We start from the raw sequence: 22362 nt of genomic DNA, 5'->3' as shown, positions 1-22362 counted from the left end.
GAGTCAATGACCAAGGGCAAGAAGAGTGGGCAATGAAATGGATCATTAAAAAATACAGCCCCAGTAGTTTCAGTGCCACTTTACAAGGTTATGAGGTACGAACATTAGGTAAACAAGAAAATGCTGAAGATGTACCTCGATATAAAACACTTACATCTGCAATAGAAAGAAGTGCAAGAATGTCTAAAAAAGCAACATTAAAACATGGTTTTTGATTAAAGTGAGTCTAAGATAAATGCCTGTAAAAAGGTAAGTGTGATCAAGCAATGCTGCTTCTGCAGGGATAGTATTGACTGGCAAAGTGAGGAACAGACAGCCCACTATTAACAAGAACAAAGGATCCAGCTGATGAATAAACATAGTGACAGCATGTTGAGCATCGATTCTTGCAACAATATTAAACTCCAGCCATTATGACATCAACTCTAGGTATCCTATCTCACTAACTAGCAACTTATGTAACCTTCTCGTGCACGTCATACATACACAAGTCATCAACTACCCAGAAGACCATGATATCATCTTCAAGTACCAGCGCAGTTTTTGCAGGGGTTATTCATGCGACACTCAGCTTGCCGGATTTACTAATGATATATTTCCACATTTAACGAAGGATTCCAAGTTGACACGGTGTTTCTTGACTTCTCTAAAGCTTTTGATCGCGTTCCTCATCACAGGCTTCTAATCAAATTAACACACTTAAATATTCACCAAACATTCTTGCATGAATTAAAGATTTCCTCTCTAACAGACAACCATTCACCTGTGCTAATGGCTGTAACTTTTCTTCTGTTCCTTTAACATCTGAAGTCTCCCAGGGCAGTGTACTTGGTCCCCTACTTTTCTTAATTTTTATTAATGATCTACCCAAATGTGTATCATCTCGAATTCGATTATTCGCAGATGATTGTGTTATATATCGTAATATTAGTAATGACACTGACCGACTTTCCTTACAAACTGATCTTGATGCAGTGACCACTTGGTGCTCCTCGTGGTTAATGTATTTAAATAAGTCTGAAAACAAGCTAATGTCATTTGCCAACCATTCCACTCTACTTCCTACTGCCTACTTTCTGAATAATGCTAGCGTAGAACTTGCGCCAACTTACAAATATTTTGGCCTTCATCTTCAGTCTGACTTGACTTGGCATTACCATATTACCACAATCTTAGCATCAGCTAACCGAGCACTCGGTCTTCTTAAATGTAACCTCAAGCACGCACCTTCACACTTAAAAAAAACTTGCTTATATCACGCTGATCCGCCCAAAAATTGAGTATGCTTCTGCCATATGGGATCCTGATCAAGCATACATAATCAACAACATTGAATCTCTGCAAAACCGTGCTGTTCGCTTCATCTTTTCTGATTATTCACGCTTCACCAGCGTCACATCGTTGAAACAATGTGCCGAGTAGGAATCACTATCGCGTCGACGCCAGTTTGCTCGCATAACCTTATTTCGTAAACTTATCACCATTCCACGCTTCATGATGACTTCTTTTCACTACCCCCTGCAGTCATCCCGCACCGTGACCACGCTAACAAAGTAAAACGCATAACGTGCCGCTCATCGCTCTACGCAAAATCATTTATTCCTCGCACAGTAATAGAATGGAATAACCTACCATCACGCATAGCTACTGAAGTTAACTTACCATCTTTCCAAACCTCGTTGTAAGAAAACGGTTAGTGGCAGCAGATTAGTTATTACTTATTGTTATATGTACCTATTAACATATTATGTGAAAAAGTTCTTGTGTTTTCATAACTTAGTGCATATACCCCTTGTTGATATCTACTTATTTTATGTTCCTTGTGTGAGTATTTATTTCATGTAGTTTTATTTCTTGTGTATATTTCATGTTAGTGTCCGTCCCCCTATGTAATACCTTCAAATGAGGGCCCTTAGGGGTAATGTAAATAATATAAATTAATAAATACATATTGTTTTGCTTGTTAAGACAACTTTCCAGCTTATTTTCCTTCTTCTGAATAGTACTTACATGCCCCTTTGTTCTTTCATAATTTTGTTGACAGATACTTTCTAGGTATCATGAAGCTGTAGTGGGCGTCTTCTATCTGTAGGTGTGTCGTCGTCTATCTTTAGGCACGCTCAGTGTGTGCCATCCTCTCAATTGCCCTGTGTTGCAGTGATGGTCCATGATGGTCAGTGATGAGTGACTGGCGTTTTCATGAAGCAATATACATGTACCAAATTTACTCGCCATATGAGTGCAGCGTTTACCCAAAAAATTTGAAGTTCAAATTGATAGAAAATTGGCAAATTGGTAGGGTTGAAATTGCAAGATCTTTTTTTTTTCTGTAGCCACTTCCAAAAAATAGACACATGGTGCGATTAAGCATTAGTTTCGCCAGAATGGCAGCCAGAACTGAGCTGTTTTGTTGTGCCGTAGCGCTGAATAGGACGCCTGGCATGCACAGGCGTACAATCCAGCGTTACAGCATGGTAAAATGGCTGACATCCGGCTGCCATTCCGGCGTGTCAAATGCTGGATCGGACACCTAACTGCACTGTGCGTCTTGTACTTGATGTCAGCATGATCGGATTGCGATCATTTATGCGAGGAAAATAAATAACATTTTTTTCATTGGAAAAGTGAGGGGCTCATTCATTATGGAAGTAAATATGGCATATATATGTTTCACTTTTTTTTTTCACTTGTTTTTTTTTATGGTTCCTTTTCACTCGTGAGTCCATTATGCATGTTGAAATAGAGTTCTATATTACTAATAAATAAAACATTGGTGAGTTACTTTACTTGTGGCAATAACCTAGCCAAGACAAATCTGAGGAGACAAAAGCCGAGATGGCCATGCTCAGCTACCACTGGACATGACAACAGCTGCGGGCACACTGGGAAATCTTAATATCCCGATACAACATAGAACCGTTCCGAAAGATAAACGTCCTGTGAATTTGTCCACGCGGACAAACGGAGAACCTGACGGAATGTAGCCAACACCCTGCAGGTACTTTCAGTGCATCTCACTATGCGACAGCAAAAGCAGGTTTATGGGAAATGAGAGCACTAACTTTCAAATACGACGCTAGATGGCATTACCAGGCTGGATAGAAAAACGTGCATTCATGTAAACGGTAGCATATGGGTATATGTGGCACAGCAGATTAGAATGACACACTTCAATCGTATCCATGTAACGCGGCTACTGAAGAAAATGACGGTCAAACTTCTTTTATTATTGCTTCCTTAAATTTTGCAACTGAACCACAGCACTGACAGACGACACATCACTGTGACGCCATGGATATTTACCATGAATAATTTTGGCACCGGAAATGGTTTACAAGCTTTCTAGGTTGTTGCATCTATGCTTCCTTTATAGTGAAATGTGGCCATTCTTTACCAATGAACAACTGACTAGACCTGAATAGATTCACTCAAAAGCTGCTGCAAGCTGCTGCAGGAAATTTAGAGTGGCAGCAGCTTGATATTGCATTTTTTCTCCCTTATTACGCCTCTTGTGATGGTAAAAAAGTGGCTGCGTTTGCAATCGTGGAAGCAACAGTAGGCTGAGCCGTTAGAGCACCAGAAAATCCACTAAAGCCATGCGAAGAGTAACCCAGAAAAGATGCAGGAATAAAAGATGGGTGACAATGCTGCCTCGAAGTTCCCGTACAAGTCCTACATCATGGACTTCATGTCATGGATTTGTTGGGCATAGTTAGCTTTTTCATTGATAAAGGTGGACAAGATTATGTTCTAAAGGATTCAAAGGCTAAACTTGGTAAGTTTCAAGAACTTTTACTGCACCACAACAGTAAATATACAAATACAAAAAAAAAGTACAAATACATCATGTTGTATTGTATTGTCATGTTGTTATGATGTATTGCTGCTGGGGTTTCAGAGAAAATTAAAAGAAAGAGAATTCTGATGCCAAAGGGATCCTGAAACAATTTTGTACAAACCTACTGAGGTGTTAGAGTGGGTACTTCTGATCATTAATTGATGCATCTAAGTGCTCCATGCAAAGCATGTAATTTATTACAAGGTTTTAAAAATGCACATCGCTAGTGATCGCAGCATGCCATACGGCTGAATTTTCAACCACCATTGACCATTTGACACAAGTTGCCCTAATGACACTAGTAGGGCAAGCTAACCGATTGGCTGCCTAGGGCGCGTCATAGATAATTTTTGAGACTCTATGGCGAACAAATGTTGTTTGTAATATAGTTGGAATGTTAGTTAATTTGTTTCTATAAAAAAAGAAAGGAACAGAAGGAGAATGCACAAGGACAATTTATCACTACCCTCAAGACTTCCGAGCACACAAGTGTCGTCTGCTTGTGTTACAATGTTCTCCGTGTTGACGAAAGCTCCGCAGTCAGTGTTAGTCTCGATCTTTCTTTTCGCAAGCACTGTGGTTTGCCCTTGTTATGTTGTGGGCTGCAAACGTAGTGAGTGGCAGCATGCCAAGCTGCGACATCGTGTCTCTCTGCAAGGCAGCAGACGAGCGGAGAGGCTGCAGTGTATCGAACTGTCGGTATCCAATCGGCACCAGGATTAGAGTGTTTGCAGCCATCACTTTACGTCAGAGGATTACCACCACTATAGTGTTTCGCGTGTCCGGTATTTCGGTAAATGCAAGCGCAAGCAAACTGGGCCTGTCCGTTTGACTGTCTCGTTTCATGAGATGAGCAGAGGAGGGAAAACATGAATGGTCTGCACGGTGCAGCCACCTGGTGGCACAGAGTTCAACTGAACAGAATACCGTAGTAACAAAGTATATTCTACTTTTCTGCTGGTGTAAATTTTTGGCAGAAGCGTAATCGTGAACGAACACGTTTTTCTAAATGTTTAAAATAGTTTACACTTGGTTAGAGCAATATACTATTAGCTCTTTGTTTCGCTGGTTAAGCTCTGCGCCACCAGGTGGCTGGACCAATCAGGCCGCTCACGTATGTCTACGCTAAAGCTCCTTCATTACGGCAATAGTAGTATGGAGGGGCTTCAGCTTGTGCCTCCGCCCATCCGTCGAAACACCCAGCTTGCCATGGTTACCCAAATAACGGACATGCTTGGCTCTGCAAAAGAATGCTCGCAATGCACGCTGCTTCGATAGCTTTCGCTTGGGATCGACTGTCAGGTGCCTGGCAGAGTGGTTGAAGAGGCTTCATGCGCTGGCTCCAAGGCAACCGGAAGTAGACAACACTGCGTCCCATCATGACCCAGAGCCAGTGAAGGTGGAGCTTAGCCCCAAAAACTCAGCAAACCAGTCGAGGAGAAAATGCATGGCTATGCAGGAGGGTAACTTGTAATCGTCTGTAGCTCTCTTAATATGAGACACATCACACAAATTGTGTTGTGAATGATTAACTTTAGCTGTACCCTATGCATTTACAAAATTTGTGCACCTGTTTCAGGTACCCTTTAACTTCAAATTCTAGTAATGAACCTATTTACCATGATAATAACAAAACTAATCAGCCTAAATTGATTCAGTATATGATGTTGCATCTGTGCGCAGATGAGGCAAGCAGGCAGCAATGAACACTCATACTGTACTCACTGTATGAAGCCGTACTTGTCAGTGACGTGGTATAGCTCGAACTTTGGGTCCTCCCAGGGGTCGATCTGGGCAACATTGTCCTTGTCTCGGCCGCGGTCGTAGCGTGCAACTATAGCCGCTCGCTCCTCCGCAGCCCGCTCCAGAATCTCCGCTTCCGTCAGGTTGCCACTACCTGCATGACAATGGCAGCAGTTGCGATCACTCCACTGCATGGCAGTGATCACATTAGGTATGACGATTCTTCAAAGGAAGTAGCAAAACAGGGCACAACAAAGGTCCATACGACACAGACAAGATGGATAAAGTATGGAAGGTGGCACAATTTGAGCAATAATCATTATTACAAGAGTGCACATGCAGTTGGGACCAAAAGTAGAGAGCGCATGGCATCAGCGAAAAATTTAGTAGCAAAGCCACATGGTGTGGAATCATCTGAACATATTACATTCATCAATCAGGAGGAGTGTGTAGGCTGTGCCACACTATATCAGCCTGCATGGCTGGCCTTCAAGGAAATCAAGGTTTTTCGAAGCATCAGTAGTCATCCAGACTTTTGTTCACCACTGTACATGTGCACAGAAATACATGTGCATGTGTGTTTATGTAATAAAACATCGCAGTTGTGGTTTTGCCCGACTCCATCTGTTCTGCATTTTATCTACATTCTTCAATAACCTGATCAATGTTACTGCTTCACAGTAAGGAATCATAGGTATTTTGGGAGAAATTATTATACCAGTTGTTGCTTTTGAATTGCAGTGCTCCACTATATATTATGTCAGCTTTGTATAGGTTTTGTTTGCTCATCAGTTGCCTAAGTACCCAGCTATTGCACTATATTAGTCACTTAACACCATTTGAACTTCTGAAATGTCAACGTATAACTTTATTGTTTTTGTATAATTTGTGGAGATGGGTTTGCACAAGGCTCACCCTATGAGCGGCGGTCAGGAAAGGGCACGACGCTCCTCCACTCTGGAATGCACAAAGGCACTATGGCAGGGTTCGTTGACTCTATGACATGGCGCAGACAAGGCTCCAGAGTCAGATTGCCAACAAACAAAGCGCTTATTCACCCAAAATACAGCACAGTGCGACAGTCATGGCACTTACGAGTGAAGGCTCACTGCAAGACCGATCGAGTACATGTGCCCGCTGCGCTAGGGCTAACCAGTAAGCGGTCCACCAAGCGAGATAAAGAGGAGTCACGGGAGCAAAAGTCCCATGTAGTGAACTCGTTGAGGGCCTGCGAGCATCTGCCGTGGCGATGAAGCGCTCAGCAGAAGAGAGCTTGGGTGGAGAAGGCACCCAGAGGCCACCACTCAAGAGGCCAATCAGGGTGCATCCCGGTGACACCTGCTCATGCGTCACTTCAACCCCAGGAGAGAGAAGCACACTTTGCATGGGAAATTAGCTCCGGCGCGCTAGCCGTGTCCGCCATGTTGCTGTGATGGCGACGGTTCCCAGAGATCGAGCATAGCACGACGCACGAGTTGGGGGAAGAGGCGCGGGAAGGCACCTCAATCCCCGCACATTTTTTTGCTTAACTTTTACAAATATTCTGGCAGAATTATAACACATTAGTTCATCTAGTGCCCTCCCTAAAGCGATTCCTGATGGGACTGGTAGTATGTTAATAAATGACTATGCATGCATGCTAACTAGCCCAGTTTTTAGTTCCACGACTGTGGTTAAGTAGTACAGCAGACAAAGAGCACTGGACTACGCTGAATGAGGACTGATGCCAGGCTTGATCCTTTGTCATCAGTTTTAGTGTTCATTTTACTTTACACAACTCACAATACCTAAAGTAAGAAAGTTGCAGTTTGTTTTGCCCGACAGGTGAAACATTGATAGCAATAGCAAAGTATTAGACAACTACAAGGTACACAAAGTAAGTTTGTGTAGTTTTATCGGCCGTATAATTTCCCCAAAATATGCTTACTAATTCAATTGACAAGCATGGTGCCATGCATGCACAGGCAAACATGAACAGATAGCGCTCCTCGATGATCGTGAACACTCGCTGTCACAATGTTGGTATGATGAAAAGCACAACTACCTCGTGCGATGTCCAGCATTACAGGTGGACAGGAACACAAGGCACATGGAGCCACCAGTTCCTCTTAAGTCTTTGCACCTACTGCAGATACCTCCATCCAAGGCAAAGCGTTTGTGTGCTCAGCCACACGGACAGCCATGTGTTGCTACTGCCAGGCTAGAGGAGACGCGCACTAACCTACCGCCCTTCTTGCAAGTGCTTGGTACTCTAACATCGAGCAGGCTCGGGAAGACGGCGCGCAACAATCCACCATCCTTCTTGGCTCACCCTTGGTGCACACATTCCCTTGCACCAAAGCATATATGGCACGCAGGACGCGATAAGATCTTATTGCACTTGGACTCTATATGGAGCATCACGGCAATGGTGACGGCAAAAATTCACTTGGGGTGTCCCTATACATACTATCACAATAAGAACACCACCAAGGAAAGCAAGGACTTGTGAGGAGAGGCGTACTCATGGCTTATCGGCCGGTGCCGTGGAGGGCTGCCCGAGGGGGGCGTCCACGCATGCCGGCCAACTTTGCACGCGCTCCAGCTCCCCGGCCACGCCACCAGAGGCACATGGGGGCGTGCCACTCTTCTCAACACGGTCTTTCCTCCCACCGCTGGGCTCTTCCACCTGCAGCATGCAAGAAAAGAAGAGTGCTGCACAGCGAGGCCTGCTAAGCTTGAGCCACCGATCAGCTTGAGCACAGCAGACGAGGGATGATTAAAGAAAAACTAAACTTCGATCGTTTCCCGTCTGCGGGTGCTTAGTCCTCAAGATGAATGTACAACAACTAATCTAGGCTTCGGTTCTTTTACCAAGCTACTAAGCTAAATGGTTATTACAGGAGAACATCACAGGAATCTGACAAAGACAACAGAAGACACAAAGAAGGGTTACGATAAACCTTGCCAGCACTATAAACAAGCGATCAGTGGTGTCGCAGCAGAGTAGCATATCTAATTTGTCTCTCACCTGGGAGCAACAATGTCATGAAGCAAACCATATGGTTGCACACAACTGAAAATTTCAGAGGAAGTTATCTATAAAGAGTGAACTTGCACACTTTTGTTCGATAATGGGAAGTTCCTAATTAAAACAGGCAAAAACATGCAACTGCAGAAGCATTTTTAATGAGTAAAGCTGGTGGGTAGTGTGTCAGTGCATCATTGCTTGGCCTGCTACAAAAAAGTAATATGAAATATGTTCCTACGTAATCACAAATGACACTTTTGCATTGTGCTCATGATCACTTTTTTTTCTTTTTGTAGAAGAAAGCGCTACGTATGTGCTAGTTTCTTCTCCATAAAGTCATCAGGTAGTTAATGCTCTGTCTGTACTCTACTCATTTTTCCCTCTAACACTTAACACAGCTTCAAGTTTGAAGACAGAAATTGGATTAACTAGCCCACATCAAAAGGTTGAAACTGAGCCTTTGGTTTCCCTTATTCTCCTCCCTGTTGTGCCCGGCGGCCCTTCAGAGTGGGGGATGCCACCCCGGCAACATGCAGTTGTCATGCTTCATCGTTCACTTCGATGCAGCTTGCTTGAAGATAGCAACGTTGTCTCTCCTGACCGTCACGTCAAGGTCATTATGGTCGGCCGATCACTCCGCGACAAAACTCCGGTGACAGGTGAAGCAATTATGGCAAACGAGCCGACAACCTCGTCCAATGGGATGTTGAACGTCCACACCAGAGTTGAGGTCCGCGCAAAGCTACGATTCTTCGCACCTGTCAGCCTCACAACTTGGCATGACCACGGAAAGTCAGCGTATCATCCACGAAAAGTCAGCGTATCATCCCAGTTCTCCTGCTTGCACCCAGTTATGTGCATGTGTTTCGACAAAACTTCCATCGGAGGAAAAGGGCAACAAACCTATGGATTGGTAAGACCCGAGATCATCAGTCTCCTGATGTCGGATTGGTGGAAGCGACTGAACAATGACGACAGAGGGCAGAAAAAGTGGCTCTAGACAGCTGTGAGAGAGAGGAGTACGCTCAGGAACAGTGCGAGACTCGGACATACTAAGGCGATACCATAGTGTGCTCCGATAGTTGGAGCTGTTTGGTAAATCGCAACCATGCACCTTTTTGAATATATTCCTTTTTCTTCATTCTCTTAAACGTCACTCGGAACCCTTTCTCCCGTCACCTGGCACGCCACCATTGATAAAAACTTCGTTGGCCGTACAGACTCCCAACTTCACAAGAGTGATAGGCAGTGGCGAGAGTGACCTAACGGAATGTGGGACGTGCTGACTTTACAACATCCCACAGAGAGCAGCGGTGTTTGCCAGTGGTAGCAGACAATATAATTTTCAAAAAGCAAATGAAAGCAGAAGTTCACACCTTAAACAACATTAGTGCTGCTTTAATGCTGCCCCAGCATTTTCTTTCTTTTTTTTTTGTCAGCATACAAAGAGCACTAAATATGCTAATACTATGCCGGAGACACCTTGGGCCAGTGGTACCGCCAGCTATATTTACATCAATGTTGACCACTTCCCACTGCTTTACAAATGATCTGGTAGACAGCTTGCTCCACCAAAGTTGCAACCATCAGCATACTTAAACAACTGACACTACGCAGTCAAAAATCAGTTCAATACAAGAATAGCTGAATGTACTTTATAAGCTGGCCAAGAGAGGAGCAGCTAGTGAACCTATCACAGCAAAAACTGAAAAGTCACTTTGAAACCAGAGAAGTGACAAAAGGGGTAGGCAGAAAATGGCTTTGCTTTAAAAGGGAAAACACACACACATACACACGCAGCCGGCTTTACCCACTTGATTTCTGCAGAGCTTGTTATGCAAATAAAGCTCAAAAACACAGTCCCATGTCCCGAGAGGTAGCCATGGCAGTGTTTATCAACTATGCACAGCCATTCCTTTTTCCCCGATAATAGACATTCTTCTGAGCGATACATGATATCTTGGCAGAGGTAAGCGCCCATGATAAAGAACAATGGTGAAAAGGTGCTTCCATTGTATGGTGAAACTATCCACTGTGTAGATAAATCAAAATGGGGCCCGCCTGTCCATCCATACATAATCTAGGAGGTCATCATCATCATCAGCCTGGTTACGCCCACTGCAGGGCAAAGGCCTCTCCCATATTTCTCCAACTAGCCCGGTCATGTACTAACTGTTGCCATGTTGTCCCTGCAAACTTCTTAATCTCATCTGCCAACCTAACTTTCTGCCGCCCCCTGCTATGCTTCGCTTCCCTTGGAATCCAGTCTGTAACCCTTAATGACCATTAGTTATCTTCCCTCCTCATTACATGTCCTGCCCATGCCCATTTTTTTTTTCTTGATTTCAACTAAGACGTCATTAACTAACGTTTGTTCCCTTATGTAATCTGCTCCTTTTTTATCCCTTAACGTTACACCCATCATTGTTCTTTCCATAGCTTGTTGCGTCGTCCTAAATTTAAGTAGAACCCTTTTCGTAAGCCTCCAGGTTTCTGCCCCGTACATGAGTACTGGTAAAACACAGCTGTTACACACTTCTCTTGAGCAATCTGCTGTTCATGATCTGAGAATGCCTGCCAAACGCAGCCCAGCCCGTTTTCATTCTTCTGATTATTTCAGTCTCATGATCCGGATCCGTGGTCACTACCTGCCATAAGTAGATGTATTCCCTTACCACTTCCAGTGCCTTGCTACCTATAGTAAACTGCTGTTCTCTTCCGAGACTGTTAAACATTACTTTAGTTTTCTGCAGATTAATTTTTAGACCCACCCTTCTGCTTTGCCTCTCAAGGTCAGTGAGCATGCATTGCAATCGGTCCCGAGTTAGTAAGCAATGCAATAGATCAGCGAAGTGCAAGTTACTAAAGTATTCTCCATGAACTCTTATCCCCAATTCTTCCCAATCCAGGTCTCTGAATATCTCCTGTAAACACACTCTGAATAGCATTGGAGAGATTGTATCTCCCTGCCTGACGCCTTTCTTTATTGGGATTTTATTGCTTTCTTTATAGAGGACTACGGTGGCTGTGGAGCTGCTGTAGATATCTTTCAGTATTTTTACGTATGGCTTGTCTACACCCTGATTCCGTAATGCCTCCATGACTGCTGAGGTTTCGCCTGAATCAAACGCTTTCTTGTAATCAATGAAAGCTATATATAAGGGTTGGTTATATTCCGCACATTTCTCTATCACCTGATTGATAGTGTGAATATGGCCTATTGTTGAGTAGCCTTTACGGAATCCTGCCTGGTGCTTTGGTTGACAGAAGTCTAAGGCGTTCCTGATTATATTTGCGATTACATTAGTAAATACTTTGTAGGCAACAGACAGTAAGCTGGTCGGTCCATAATTTTTCAAGTCTTTGGCGTCCCCTTTCCTGTGGATAAGGATTACGTTAGACTTCTTCCCAGATTCCAGTAAGCTCGAGGTCATGAGGCATTGTGTATACAGGGTGGTCAGTTTTTCTAGAACAATCTACTCACCATCCCAACAAATCTGCTGTTACCTGATCTTCCCCAGCTGCCTTCACTCTTTGCACAGCTCCAAAGGCTTTCTTTACTTCTTCCAGTGTTACTTGTGGGGTTACAAATTCCTCTAGACTATTCTCTCTTCCATTATCGCATGGGTGCCACTGGTACTGTATAAATCTCTATAGAACTCCTCAGCCACTTAAACTATCTCATCCATATTAGTAATGATATTGCCGGCTTGGTCTCTTAACGCATACATCTGATTCTTGCCTATTCCTAGTTTCTTCTTCACTGCTTTTAAGCTTTCTCCGTTCCTGAGAGCATGTTCAATTCTATCCATATTATACTTCCTTATGACAACTGTCTTACGCTTGTTGATTAACTTGGAAAGTTCTGCCAGTTCTATTCTATCTGTAGGGTTAGAGGCATGCTATACGTTATTCTGCTGATCACCAGAGCCTGGACGAGGTGAAGCGTGTCCTCTTCTCGCATGCCCTTGCGGCTTCTTGTAATTCGTTTTATAATCCGCGAGATCTGGTTGGTGGCAGACCTTAGGGTTTGGATGGTGTGGGAGGCTTTCAGGTTGCTCTGGATCCAAAAACCCAGAATCCTAGTCTTATTGCCTTCCGTGATCTGGCACTCAAGATAGAGATCAATAGGGCCGGAGGACTTGTAGATTCCTGCTCCATGCACCCGGATCACCTCGAACTTCTCGGGCGCGCAACGCATCCCGCTTGCTGCCGCAAATCTCTCCACGGCCGTCGCGGCCTCTTGAAGGGTCACCTCTTGGTGGTTCAGCGCATGATGTCTGCGTACAGGGCGTAACCTAGGTCGGGGATCTTCCGCAGCGATGTTGGAAGAGAATCGGGGAGATTATCGCCCCTTGCGGTGTTCCTTTGTTCTGCCCGTCGATCGTATCCGATCGTGTCTGGCCTATTTCGATGGTTGCTGTCCGGCCCGTCAGGAACGATTTAACGTAATTAAAGATGCGCTCCCCACAGCTGATGTCATTCAGTCCCTTGAGAATGGCCTCGTGAGAGATGTTATTGAAGGCCCCTTTTAGGTCGATTGCGGGCAAGAGGTGTTCTCCCTTCAGGATGCCCTTGAGAACTTCTTCCCTTAGGATTGGGAACGTATCTGGATTAGTTGGGAGGTAATACAAACTAAAGGAAAAATTAAGCGCCTGAGAAAGAAGCACAACACATTCACTCCACAATTTATGGAGCTAAAGCATGATCTGCAACGTAAAGTAAAACAAGCAAGAAGAAACTTTTTTAGCAACACTACTGCCGACTTCATTAAAAGTGATCCCAGAAAGTTCTGGCGCTACCTCAGTCAAAGTAAAAAGATTCAGAAACTCAAAGTTGATGATAAAATTCTGGATGACCCAACTTTTATTACAGAGACGTTTAATCAGTACTTTTAATCTGTTTTTTCAACACATGACGAATATAACCTGCTGAATGTTTCTCCTGTATTAGAAAATGAGTCGAATATAGCTAGTGAGGGGGTTCTTGCTATGCTATTGAAGCTAGATAATAAGAAATCCACTAACCCTGACGAACTATCAAATACATTTTTAAGGCGTTATGCTCAACAAATCTCAAATTTTTTGACCACAATGTTTAACTTTTCAATAACTTCTGGTGTCGTACCAGCTGACTGGCGTATAGCCCGTGTGGCACCTGTCCATAAAGCCGGTGACCAGCTGCTTCCTAAAAGTTACCGTCCTGTTTCTTTACTAGTAGTTGTTGCAAGCTTTTGGAACACATAGTTGTGAGTTTTATTCAGGAATTTGTTACTAAAAACAATATTTTGTCTCTCCATCAGCACGGTTTTCGAAAGGGTCTACCTACAACCACACAGCTTATTTCGACGGTACACAAGATATCGAGTGTACTTGACCAGTCTGGTCAAATTGACATTCTGTTTTTAGACTTATCGAAAGCCTTCGATAGAGTGCATCATGGAAAATTATTGTATAAATTAGAGTGTATAGGGTTACCTTTGTACATTATTCAGTGGATTGCCTCGTACCTAGTTTATAGAAAGCAGTTTGTGGAAAGTGATCACTGTCCGTCTAGTGCGCTGTCTGTTACCTTGGGCATTCCACAGGGGTGTGTTTTAGGTCCGCTACTGTTTCTTCTTTATGTTAATGATTTGGTGGACATAGTGCCTCATGATGTATCCATAGAAATATTTGCTGATGATTGTGCTGTTTTTAAGAAACTATCATCCATAAATGATCATTTTTTGTTGCAAAAAACTCTTTTTGGCAATCGATGATTGGTGTATGCGTTGGGGTATGGCGGTGAATTCGGAAAAACTATTTTTACGTGTCCCAAAGAAACAATTTCCTAGTTCTTTTTCTTATCAGCTCCATAACCAGCCTGTATTAGAAGTTTCCCAATATAAGTACTTAGGAGTGACTAACTAATAAGCTTGCTTGGTCGGAGCATATATTCGACATTTTTTCATCAGCCCTGCGGAAGCTGTGGTACCTTAAAAGAAAACTGAAACACGCTCCAGTTAGTACCAAGATGTTAGCTGACAATACATGTATTCGGTCAAAACAAGAGTATGCTGCTCAAGTTTGGGATCCCCATTATAAGAAGGATGTTATGCAACTCGAAAGAGTCCAAAGAAAGGCAATAAGATTTATTTTTTATAGATACAGAAGACACAATTCGCCATCCTTATTGATGCAGAAGTACAATGTACCGACTCTCGAGGTTTGCCAGAAAATTAGTCGTCTTGGGTTTCTTCACAACTGTCTTGCAGGGAAAACTAAATTAATACTTCCCAATTGCATAAAACATTTAACTACAAAGACAACTAGACACTGCCATGAATACTCGTTATCGCCAATTTTCGCTAGAACCAAGGCACACAAGTACACTTCTTTCTCCCGAACAGTGTCCGAATGGAATTCCTTGCCCCGACAGATTTTTGAATCTGCCGACTTTTTGAAGGTGCTCGAGTCCCATATTGTAAATTTCGATGGTTGAACATTGCTATGGTCTTCGTGTTCTGTTGATTTTTGTTGCTGTTTTTCATTGTATGAATCCTTTGTAGCCCCTCCTGCTAGGGCCCAATTACTGGCTTGCAGTATTGCATAAATAAATAAATAAAAATAAACGTAACTGGCGTTGTCGTCAATTTGCAACTATAAACACCTATAACCCACAATTCGTGCGGCCTCTAATATATATATATTTCAGGTTGTTTTACGAATAAGTACGACTGGTTTGGATAACGTTCGCACTCGCTAAGGGCTAGCACCGAACAGCGGGCCTGACGCCTTCCTTGAGCCTCGACTTTTCGCCGAGCTGGTAGAGTGGCCAACCAGTGCCCAATTCAATAGCCTTGCCGCGAGCTTCCGTGTATTCAGCTTTTCATCAAGCGCCCACCCTGATACAGTTTAAAGGCGTATGCACGTCAGGCCAGTCTTGTGGTACCACGCTTGGCTTTACTTGGCAACTCAACAGAAGTTAACTGCCGCCATTTACTCGCGATTACTGCAGTATTAAAGCCTTCACACTCGCTTTCCACTGGCGAGCTTTCTCAGAACTATACATTCTAATGATAAAACAGCGCTGGCTACAAGACCACGCAAAGAGGGCAACACAGTTTCTGCGTGTTGTCCCTCTTTGCGTGGTACATGTAGCCAGGGCTGCTTTTCACACGTTCAAGCAACTAGCTCGTAATCCCACTCTCGTAGCAATAATTTCACTCTTTTACCCACACCGCCGAATGACATTACAGTGGCAGGGCGTGCTCCCTACATTGCAACGCCAGAGCACACACTACAGATGTGTTCCAATTCTGGCCAGCATCGCAGATGGTCTACATAGACAGCTAATGAGACAGTCGGCGCAGCTTCGAGGCCACGTAATGGAACGCGATTTGAGTCGCCTGGAAAACGCTTCTGTGATGCGACAGCACCTCACGGCAACAAGACAGAGTTGACAAAAGCGCACGTTGTTTCTGAATTTTAAGTATTTGCACCAGCCAACCTATGAAAAAGCACGATACGACTTACATTAAGGGTATAGAAAAAGCGTGTCTACATTATTTTTATGCGCAGACGACCTTACAATCGAGTTTCCGAACGTCCTGCTCAGCCGCCACCATGTTTAGGCAGGAAAGAAGCCTACATCGTTATTAGAGAGTTTTAGAATAGGGGCCCCAAACGTTTTGGGGCCCCAAAGAAATAGCGTCGAAGCCACTGCGCATGCTGCGTCGAAGCGTCGAAGCCACTGAGATGCAAACTGCGTTTGGGTTTTGCGTTGGGAATGCTATTTTACTGATTTAGCGGGAGCCCAAATAGCGGCCCCAAAAGCTTTGCATTAGCAAACATGGCGGGACCCACCGAAGCGACGGCTCTAACCTAGCACCAAAGCGCATTCGATTCGTGGTAATGCAAGCTAGAAGAAGTGACTGTGGTTATCGCTTTCTCTCAACTAGCGTGTGTTATGAAGATTGATTCATTAGACGCCACCGATTCCGAATTCAATTGTGGATTTTATGGCTCATAAGGCTTAACACGGCTAAGCTTGGCTGATGAAGGAGGCACGCAAAGTTGGTTTGCTCAAAACTAAGTGCAACTAATTGTTTGCTGCTTACAAAATAACCTTTAAATTGTAATTAAACGTGAATACACGCAAGCCACAATTACTATTCCTATCATAAAATGGTATATTTTATTTAATTATTTCTAATAGAAAAGACACTGTAGTGGCATTGTCAGCGCAAGACGCTATCCTCAAACGCAAAGCCCTATTCTAAAACTCTTCACTCGTGCATGCCCTAACGCCAACACCCACAAAGTCTTTGGGGCCCCAAACTAATGGGGCCCCTATTCTAAAACTCTCTATTGACTTCTATGCTGTCTTCGCGAAGCTGTCTTCGACGCCTTCGTGATAACTGAAACGATACTTAACTGCTTTCCAGTTAGCCGTCTACTTTGCCATCTCGGCCCTTTCACTGAATAAAACTTCATCTTCCCTCTAGCAATCTTTGTAGCAAAGTGTGTGTGTGTGTTTATATATATATATATATATAGGAAGGGTTACTCTACAATGGTTCCCATCCATGTCATTCATCAGGTAATCGAGAAATCTGCAGAGTACAATCAGCATCTCTATATGCCTTTCATAGATTACGAAAACGCATTTGATTTAGTAGAGATAACGGCAGTCATAGATGCATTACGTAATCAAGGAGTACAGGACGCTTATGTAAATATCTTGGAAAGTATCTACAGAGATTTCACAGCTACCTTAATTCTCGACAAGAAAAGTAGGAAGATGTCAATAAAGAAAGTCGGACAAGGAGACGCAATCTTTCCAATGCTATTCATTGCGTTCCCGGAAGTATTCAAGCTATTAAACTGGGAAAGCTTAGCAGTAAGGATTGAGGGCAAATATATCCCAGCAGTCTTCCGTTTGCCGATGACACTGTTCTACTCAGCAACATTGCAGACGAGTTACAACAAATAATTCAGGACGTTAACAGAGAGAGCGTAAGAGTGGGGTTGAAAATTAATATGCAGAAGACAAATATAATGATGAATAGCTGGGCAAGGGAACAAGAGTTCAGGATCGCCTGTCAGCCTCTAGAGTCTGAAGGAGTACGTTTACCTACGTCGATTAATCACAGGGAACCCTGATCACGAGAGTGAAATTCCTAGAACAATAAAAATGGGTTGGATCGCATACGGTAGACATTGCCAGCTCTTGACGGGTACCATTATCATTGAAAAGGAAGGTGTACAATTAGTGCCTTTTACAGGTGCTGACATATGGGGCAGAGACTTGGAGACTGACAAAGAAGCTCGAGAACAAGTTAAGGACCGCTCAAAGAGCAATGGAACGAAGAATGCTAGGCATAACCTAAAGAGACAGAAAGAGCGGTTTGGATCGGAGAGCAAATGGGTATAGCCAATATTCTAAATGATATTAAGAGAAAAAAATGACGCTGGGCAGGTCATGTAATGCGCAGGTTAGATAGCCGTCGGACCATTAGGGTTACAGAATGGGTACGAAGAGAAGTGCAGTCGAGGATGGCAGGAAGATGAAATTAGTAAATTTATGGGCGCTAGTTGGAATCCGTTGGGGCAGGCCTGGGGTAATTGGAGATCGCAGGGAGAGACCTTCGTCCTGCAGTGTACATAAAATAGGCTGATTGTATATATAAAATTAGTAGACAGCTATACGAAGTAAGGATAGCTGTTTTATCGGCCATATATGAACTTGTAAACATTCGCTTACAAACTAAATTTAAGATTGTGTCGTGGGCGCACAAGCAAAGATGGACAGATCTCGCTCGATGACCGCGCACACTCGCTGTCCAAACGCTGGAGTGAGAAAGTGCGGCAACAGCAGCGAGCGAATTATGTGGTGACCCAGCTAATTTTAGCCAAGCTGTTGAAAGGAAAAAAAAAAGACAAAAAAAAGTACGGTGCAAGAAACGATCTTAAGACCTATGGCGTTCGATTGCCAGGCCTCCGACGACCGTACGCGGAAGGTAATGTTTTCTTCTTTGAACAGCTTGGCAAACGTTGCCTGAGACACACGGTATTTATGCGGAGCAGCCCAACAGCGTTCGAGCAGACGACACGCCCCGAACCTCGACTCAAGCGTGCAACGCGCGGCCAACTTTCTACGGAACAACGCGCGAGGCGAAGCTTTGTCACGGCGAGTGCGTTACGAAGATTCACACACACACTGCCGAGGCCTTCACAATGAGGCCCCACGAAAAGACGAAGCCCCTCGTGACAAGTCCTACCGCGACTCGGCAGGCATCGTCGCTGCTACAGCACGCTGCGCACCACGCTGAAACACCGAGTCTTTGTTTAGACTCGTACGTAGTCACAAAGGAGCCGTTATGTGCAGAGCGGTCACTTATAAGTTTTATACAATTTTAAAGATCTCCCGTGGCACATAGCATAATTCTCTTCCTTGAGCTGGAATATTCTGAGAGGTGTGGACATCCTGCAAGAGAAATCGAAACATATCCAATCAACTAACGGACATGCAGTAATTAAGTTTATTATTTAGTTATTAAATACTGTGGACATGTGGTCCAAGCAGGGAGGTGTTACGTTTCGCCTACGACGCGCGGTAAAGCCAGCGCGGATGCAACGGACGCCGGGGCTTCGTTAAAAAAAAGCGGCGGACATTTTAGCCCGTTCGGAGCGGCCGCGACGCATCCCCGCCGAGCGCGTCCCGGCATGTTCAGTGCCACGTGTCTTTGTGAGTGCGTGTGTGTGTGTGTGCCCACGCTTGTCAAAGCGCGGCAGCCGGGGAGAGGAGCTCCCCAAGTGTGAAGCGAGGAGGTCTGACCGGCGCCGGCCCGGCTGATGCGTCACTACACTCGTCTCTACATGTCTCTCAGTCCGTCCGTGCCTCGCTGTCACGTGGTGTCATCTTGTGACCTTCCTTCTTGCCCGCGACGCCAAGAGTATAAAAGCAGCTGCCCCTGGACGCCAGGAGAGAGGCTCCGATTTCTTTTGTTGAGTTACGTGCTCTCCCGTCTCTCTACTTCGGTCGACTTGACCGCCCGCTCTTTGCGATGCTAGAATAAACAAGTTGTTCTGTTAGCAGTCGACTCAGGCTTTGCTGGGACCTTCGGATGCTTCCAGTGTGCCCCAGGCCACCAGGCCAACGCTACCCTTGGGGCTTGCGACCCATTTGCAACAACGGGCGTCAGCACTGAGGTTCCAACAGCTGGTGGCAGCGCTGAGATTCCAACAGCCGGTGCCATCGGTGTGGTTCAAACAGAGGGCATCATATGGCACATACAATGAAAATCAGATTCATAAAACAAACAGAACCATGAAATTACAAGATTAGGAAGTGGATTCAACTATACAATTCCATTCGGTTACAGTTCGAGGAAAAAAAGAAAACTTATATGTGTTTGTTCTTGCAAAGTAAGGGGTTAATGCATCATCGGCGATGGCGTGTAGTTCTGGTCGAAACTGCGATAAATGTTTAGATGGGTCGAGGGATAAATTGTTGGTGTGAAGTAGTTTAAAGAATTCAAGTACCTGTTTCTTTCTTCTAAGTTCGAGTGGTGCAAGGTTGTTATTTTTTAAATGTTCGGTGGGGGAATTAGTTATTCGGTGGGTTAATTAGGTTAAGGCACATATTGCAATTTACGAATTTTAACCGGCGAGTTTGCAAGGCTTATCGACTCGGAATGAACTTTCGGGACGATCGACACCAGTTTCCAGATAGTCATCGTCATAGTGTGCTACAAAATACGTGCCCATTCCAGGTATCTTTGTGCTTCCTTGTATAAAACGGCGGTCTGTTAAAAAAAAAAAAGAACGAAGTGGAACAATAGTGCATCTTTACTGCAAGCACGTTTCATAGCACATATCTCGATACCCATTCGATCGTTAGAATTCATTCGTAGTGGACATGCCTTACGAACGAACGCCAAGACTGCAGTTAGTAAATTGCAATATGTGCCTGAAGGTAATTAAGTATATTTATTTATGATATTGAGGTTAATTAGTTGATAATGTCTTTCGATTATTCTTGCAAGCAGTGTCCACCTCTGAGAATATTCCAGCTCAAGGAACAATGCTATCTCACACAAATGTTTTCACACAAAATTCTGCAAGGTAGCAAGGCAAAATGGCACTTACGACTAGAGATGCATAGCAAATCGCAGTCAAGCACGCAGAAGAGGGCGAGGAGACGCTCGTCTGCTAACTTTTGTGCGCGCTCAAGCACGAACTACATGCGGTGGCCGCTCTCGAAGGATCAGCCGCAGACGCCCAAGAAACGCGCCAGGAGAGACGCGTGGCGAACGCGTCCCGCAACTTGCATCGGCTGGAACGAGTGGAACTTGTAGAGGTATTCCACCTTTTAACGCGATAGGGATAGCGTTAAGGAGCTCATGTCGCGGAAAAGCCAGTGACGTCGGTGGCGTTGGCCGTGAGCTAAAAATGGCGGAAGGAAATTCACGAATAACTTGCAAGATGGGCTGGGTGGGAATCGAACCAGGGTCTCCGGAGTGTGTGACGGAGACGCTACCACTCAGCCGTAAGTTCGATGCTTCAAAGCAGGCCAAAACCGCCTCTAGTGAATGCGGTGTTGCCTTAGGAAAGTGCCGTAGAAAGTTATACTGACTGCGGTGTGTATCGGTAATTATGAGCATGTAAATTACAGAAGTCGCAGTTACACGCGTAGCGAAGTACGTTTCCCCTACATTTCTTCCACCCGCCGTGGTTGCTCAGTGGCTATGGTGTTGGGCTGCTGAGCACGAGGTCGCGGGATCGAATCCCGGCCACGGCGGCCGCATTTCGATGGAGGCGAAATGCGAAAACACCCGTGTACTTAGATTTAGGTGCACGTTAAAGATCCCCAGGTGGTCGAAATTTCCGGAGTCCTCCACTACGGCGTGCCTCGTAATCAGAAAGTGGTTTTGGCACGTGAAACCCCACAATCTATCTATCTATCTACATTTCTTCTGCGCTTGGCGAGCACGCAGAGCCATCTTGCGGCAAACACAGACGACCCCCTCCTCCCAATGTACGGCGCTTCCCCGACAGCTGGCGCGCCACTCGCCAGCTTCTAGAGGACGATCCCATCGAGGCGTCAGCCCCATGATCGCGCCCGCCTTCATGGCGCGTCGCGGCCCGGCTGTCCGGGCCGATCACGACGTTTGGCTCGCGTAGATCGTTTCTCCCTCCGAGAGACCGAGTTCTTTGGTTCGCTCCGCTTGCTCAGGCACACGTTTCGTCTATGTGTGACTCAAGAGCATGCCGAGCAAATCGCGTTTCACTCTTGAATGCGAATCTTAAAAGTCTTGCACTTTTTTTTAGACACGCGGCCGCCGCTGGGGGAACCGGGTGCGAAACGCGATTTCTTTCGGAATGACTGATGATGGGGAGAGAGAAGTGGTTCTAGAAAGGATAAAGAAAGGTTGACGCTATTTTCTGCAGCCCTTGCGGGAGCACGGCGGTGCTGTGTCGATCTCGTTTCCTCCTCGCAGGCCTCTCGGTTCCCGTCGTGCTATCAGCATCGCTTCGATGCGTTTCCTTGCGCCGAGCCGATGCGCGCAATTAAGAATTGTTATCGGCAGCGTTCCCCCCGCCCCCTTCCCGTAGAGCAGGCCGAGCCAGAGCGACGCACTGCATCGAACAGGCGCTGCTGCCAGAGATGAAATGGCGCGAGAGGACCGAGATGGGCAGCACCGGTGCCCTTTCGAGAAAGGAAAGCATCAACCGGGAACGTATTCCGAAGACGATCCCTTTCGGCGATACTATCACCTCGACCATCG

The 22362-nt window shown here is 45.0% G+C and overlaps 1 protein-coding gene across 4 annotated transcripts in view; it reads right to left on the bottom strand.

Moving 5' to 3' along the window:
* The window catches only part of LOC135920482 (USP6 N-terminal-like protein), a 236858-nt gene that overhangs the window by 152388 nt on the left and 62108 nt on the right, over positions 1–22362 (bottom strand). For all 4 annotated transcript variants that reach the window (XM_065454752.2, XM_065454750.2, XM_070529008.1 and 1 more), the window contains exons 2-3: positions 8085–8249; positions 5564–5735 (exon numbers count right to left, since the gene is read on the bottom strand). In XM_065454752.2, coding sequence (XP_065310824.1) covers positions 5564–5735; positions 8085–8088 — 176 coding nt within the window. In that variant the 5' untranslated portion in view covers positions 8089–8249. The remainder of the gene's footprint in view (positions 1–5563; positions 5736–8084; positions 8250–22362) is intronic.

Source organism: Dermacentor albipictus, unplaced genomic scaffold (genome assembly GCF_038994185.2).
Source record: "Dermacentor albipictus isolate Rhodes 1998 colony unplaced genomic scaffold, USDA_Dalb.pri_finalv2 scaffold_16, whole genome shotgun sequence".
Classification (NCBI taxonomy): Eukaryota; Metazoa; Arthropoda; class Arachnida; order Ixodida; family Ixodidae; genus Dermacentor; species Dermacentor albipictus.
Note: the sequence above shows the minus strand (reverse complement) of the source record. Positions and strands in the feature narration are given on the sequence as shown.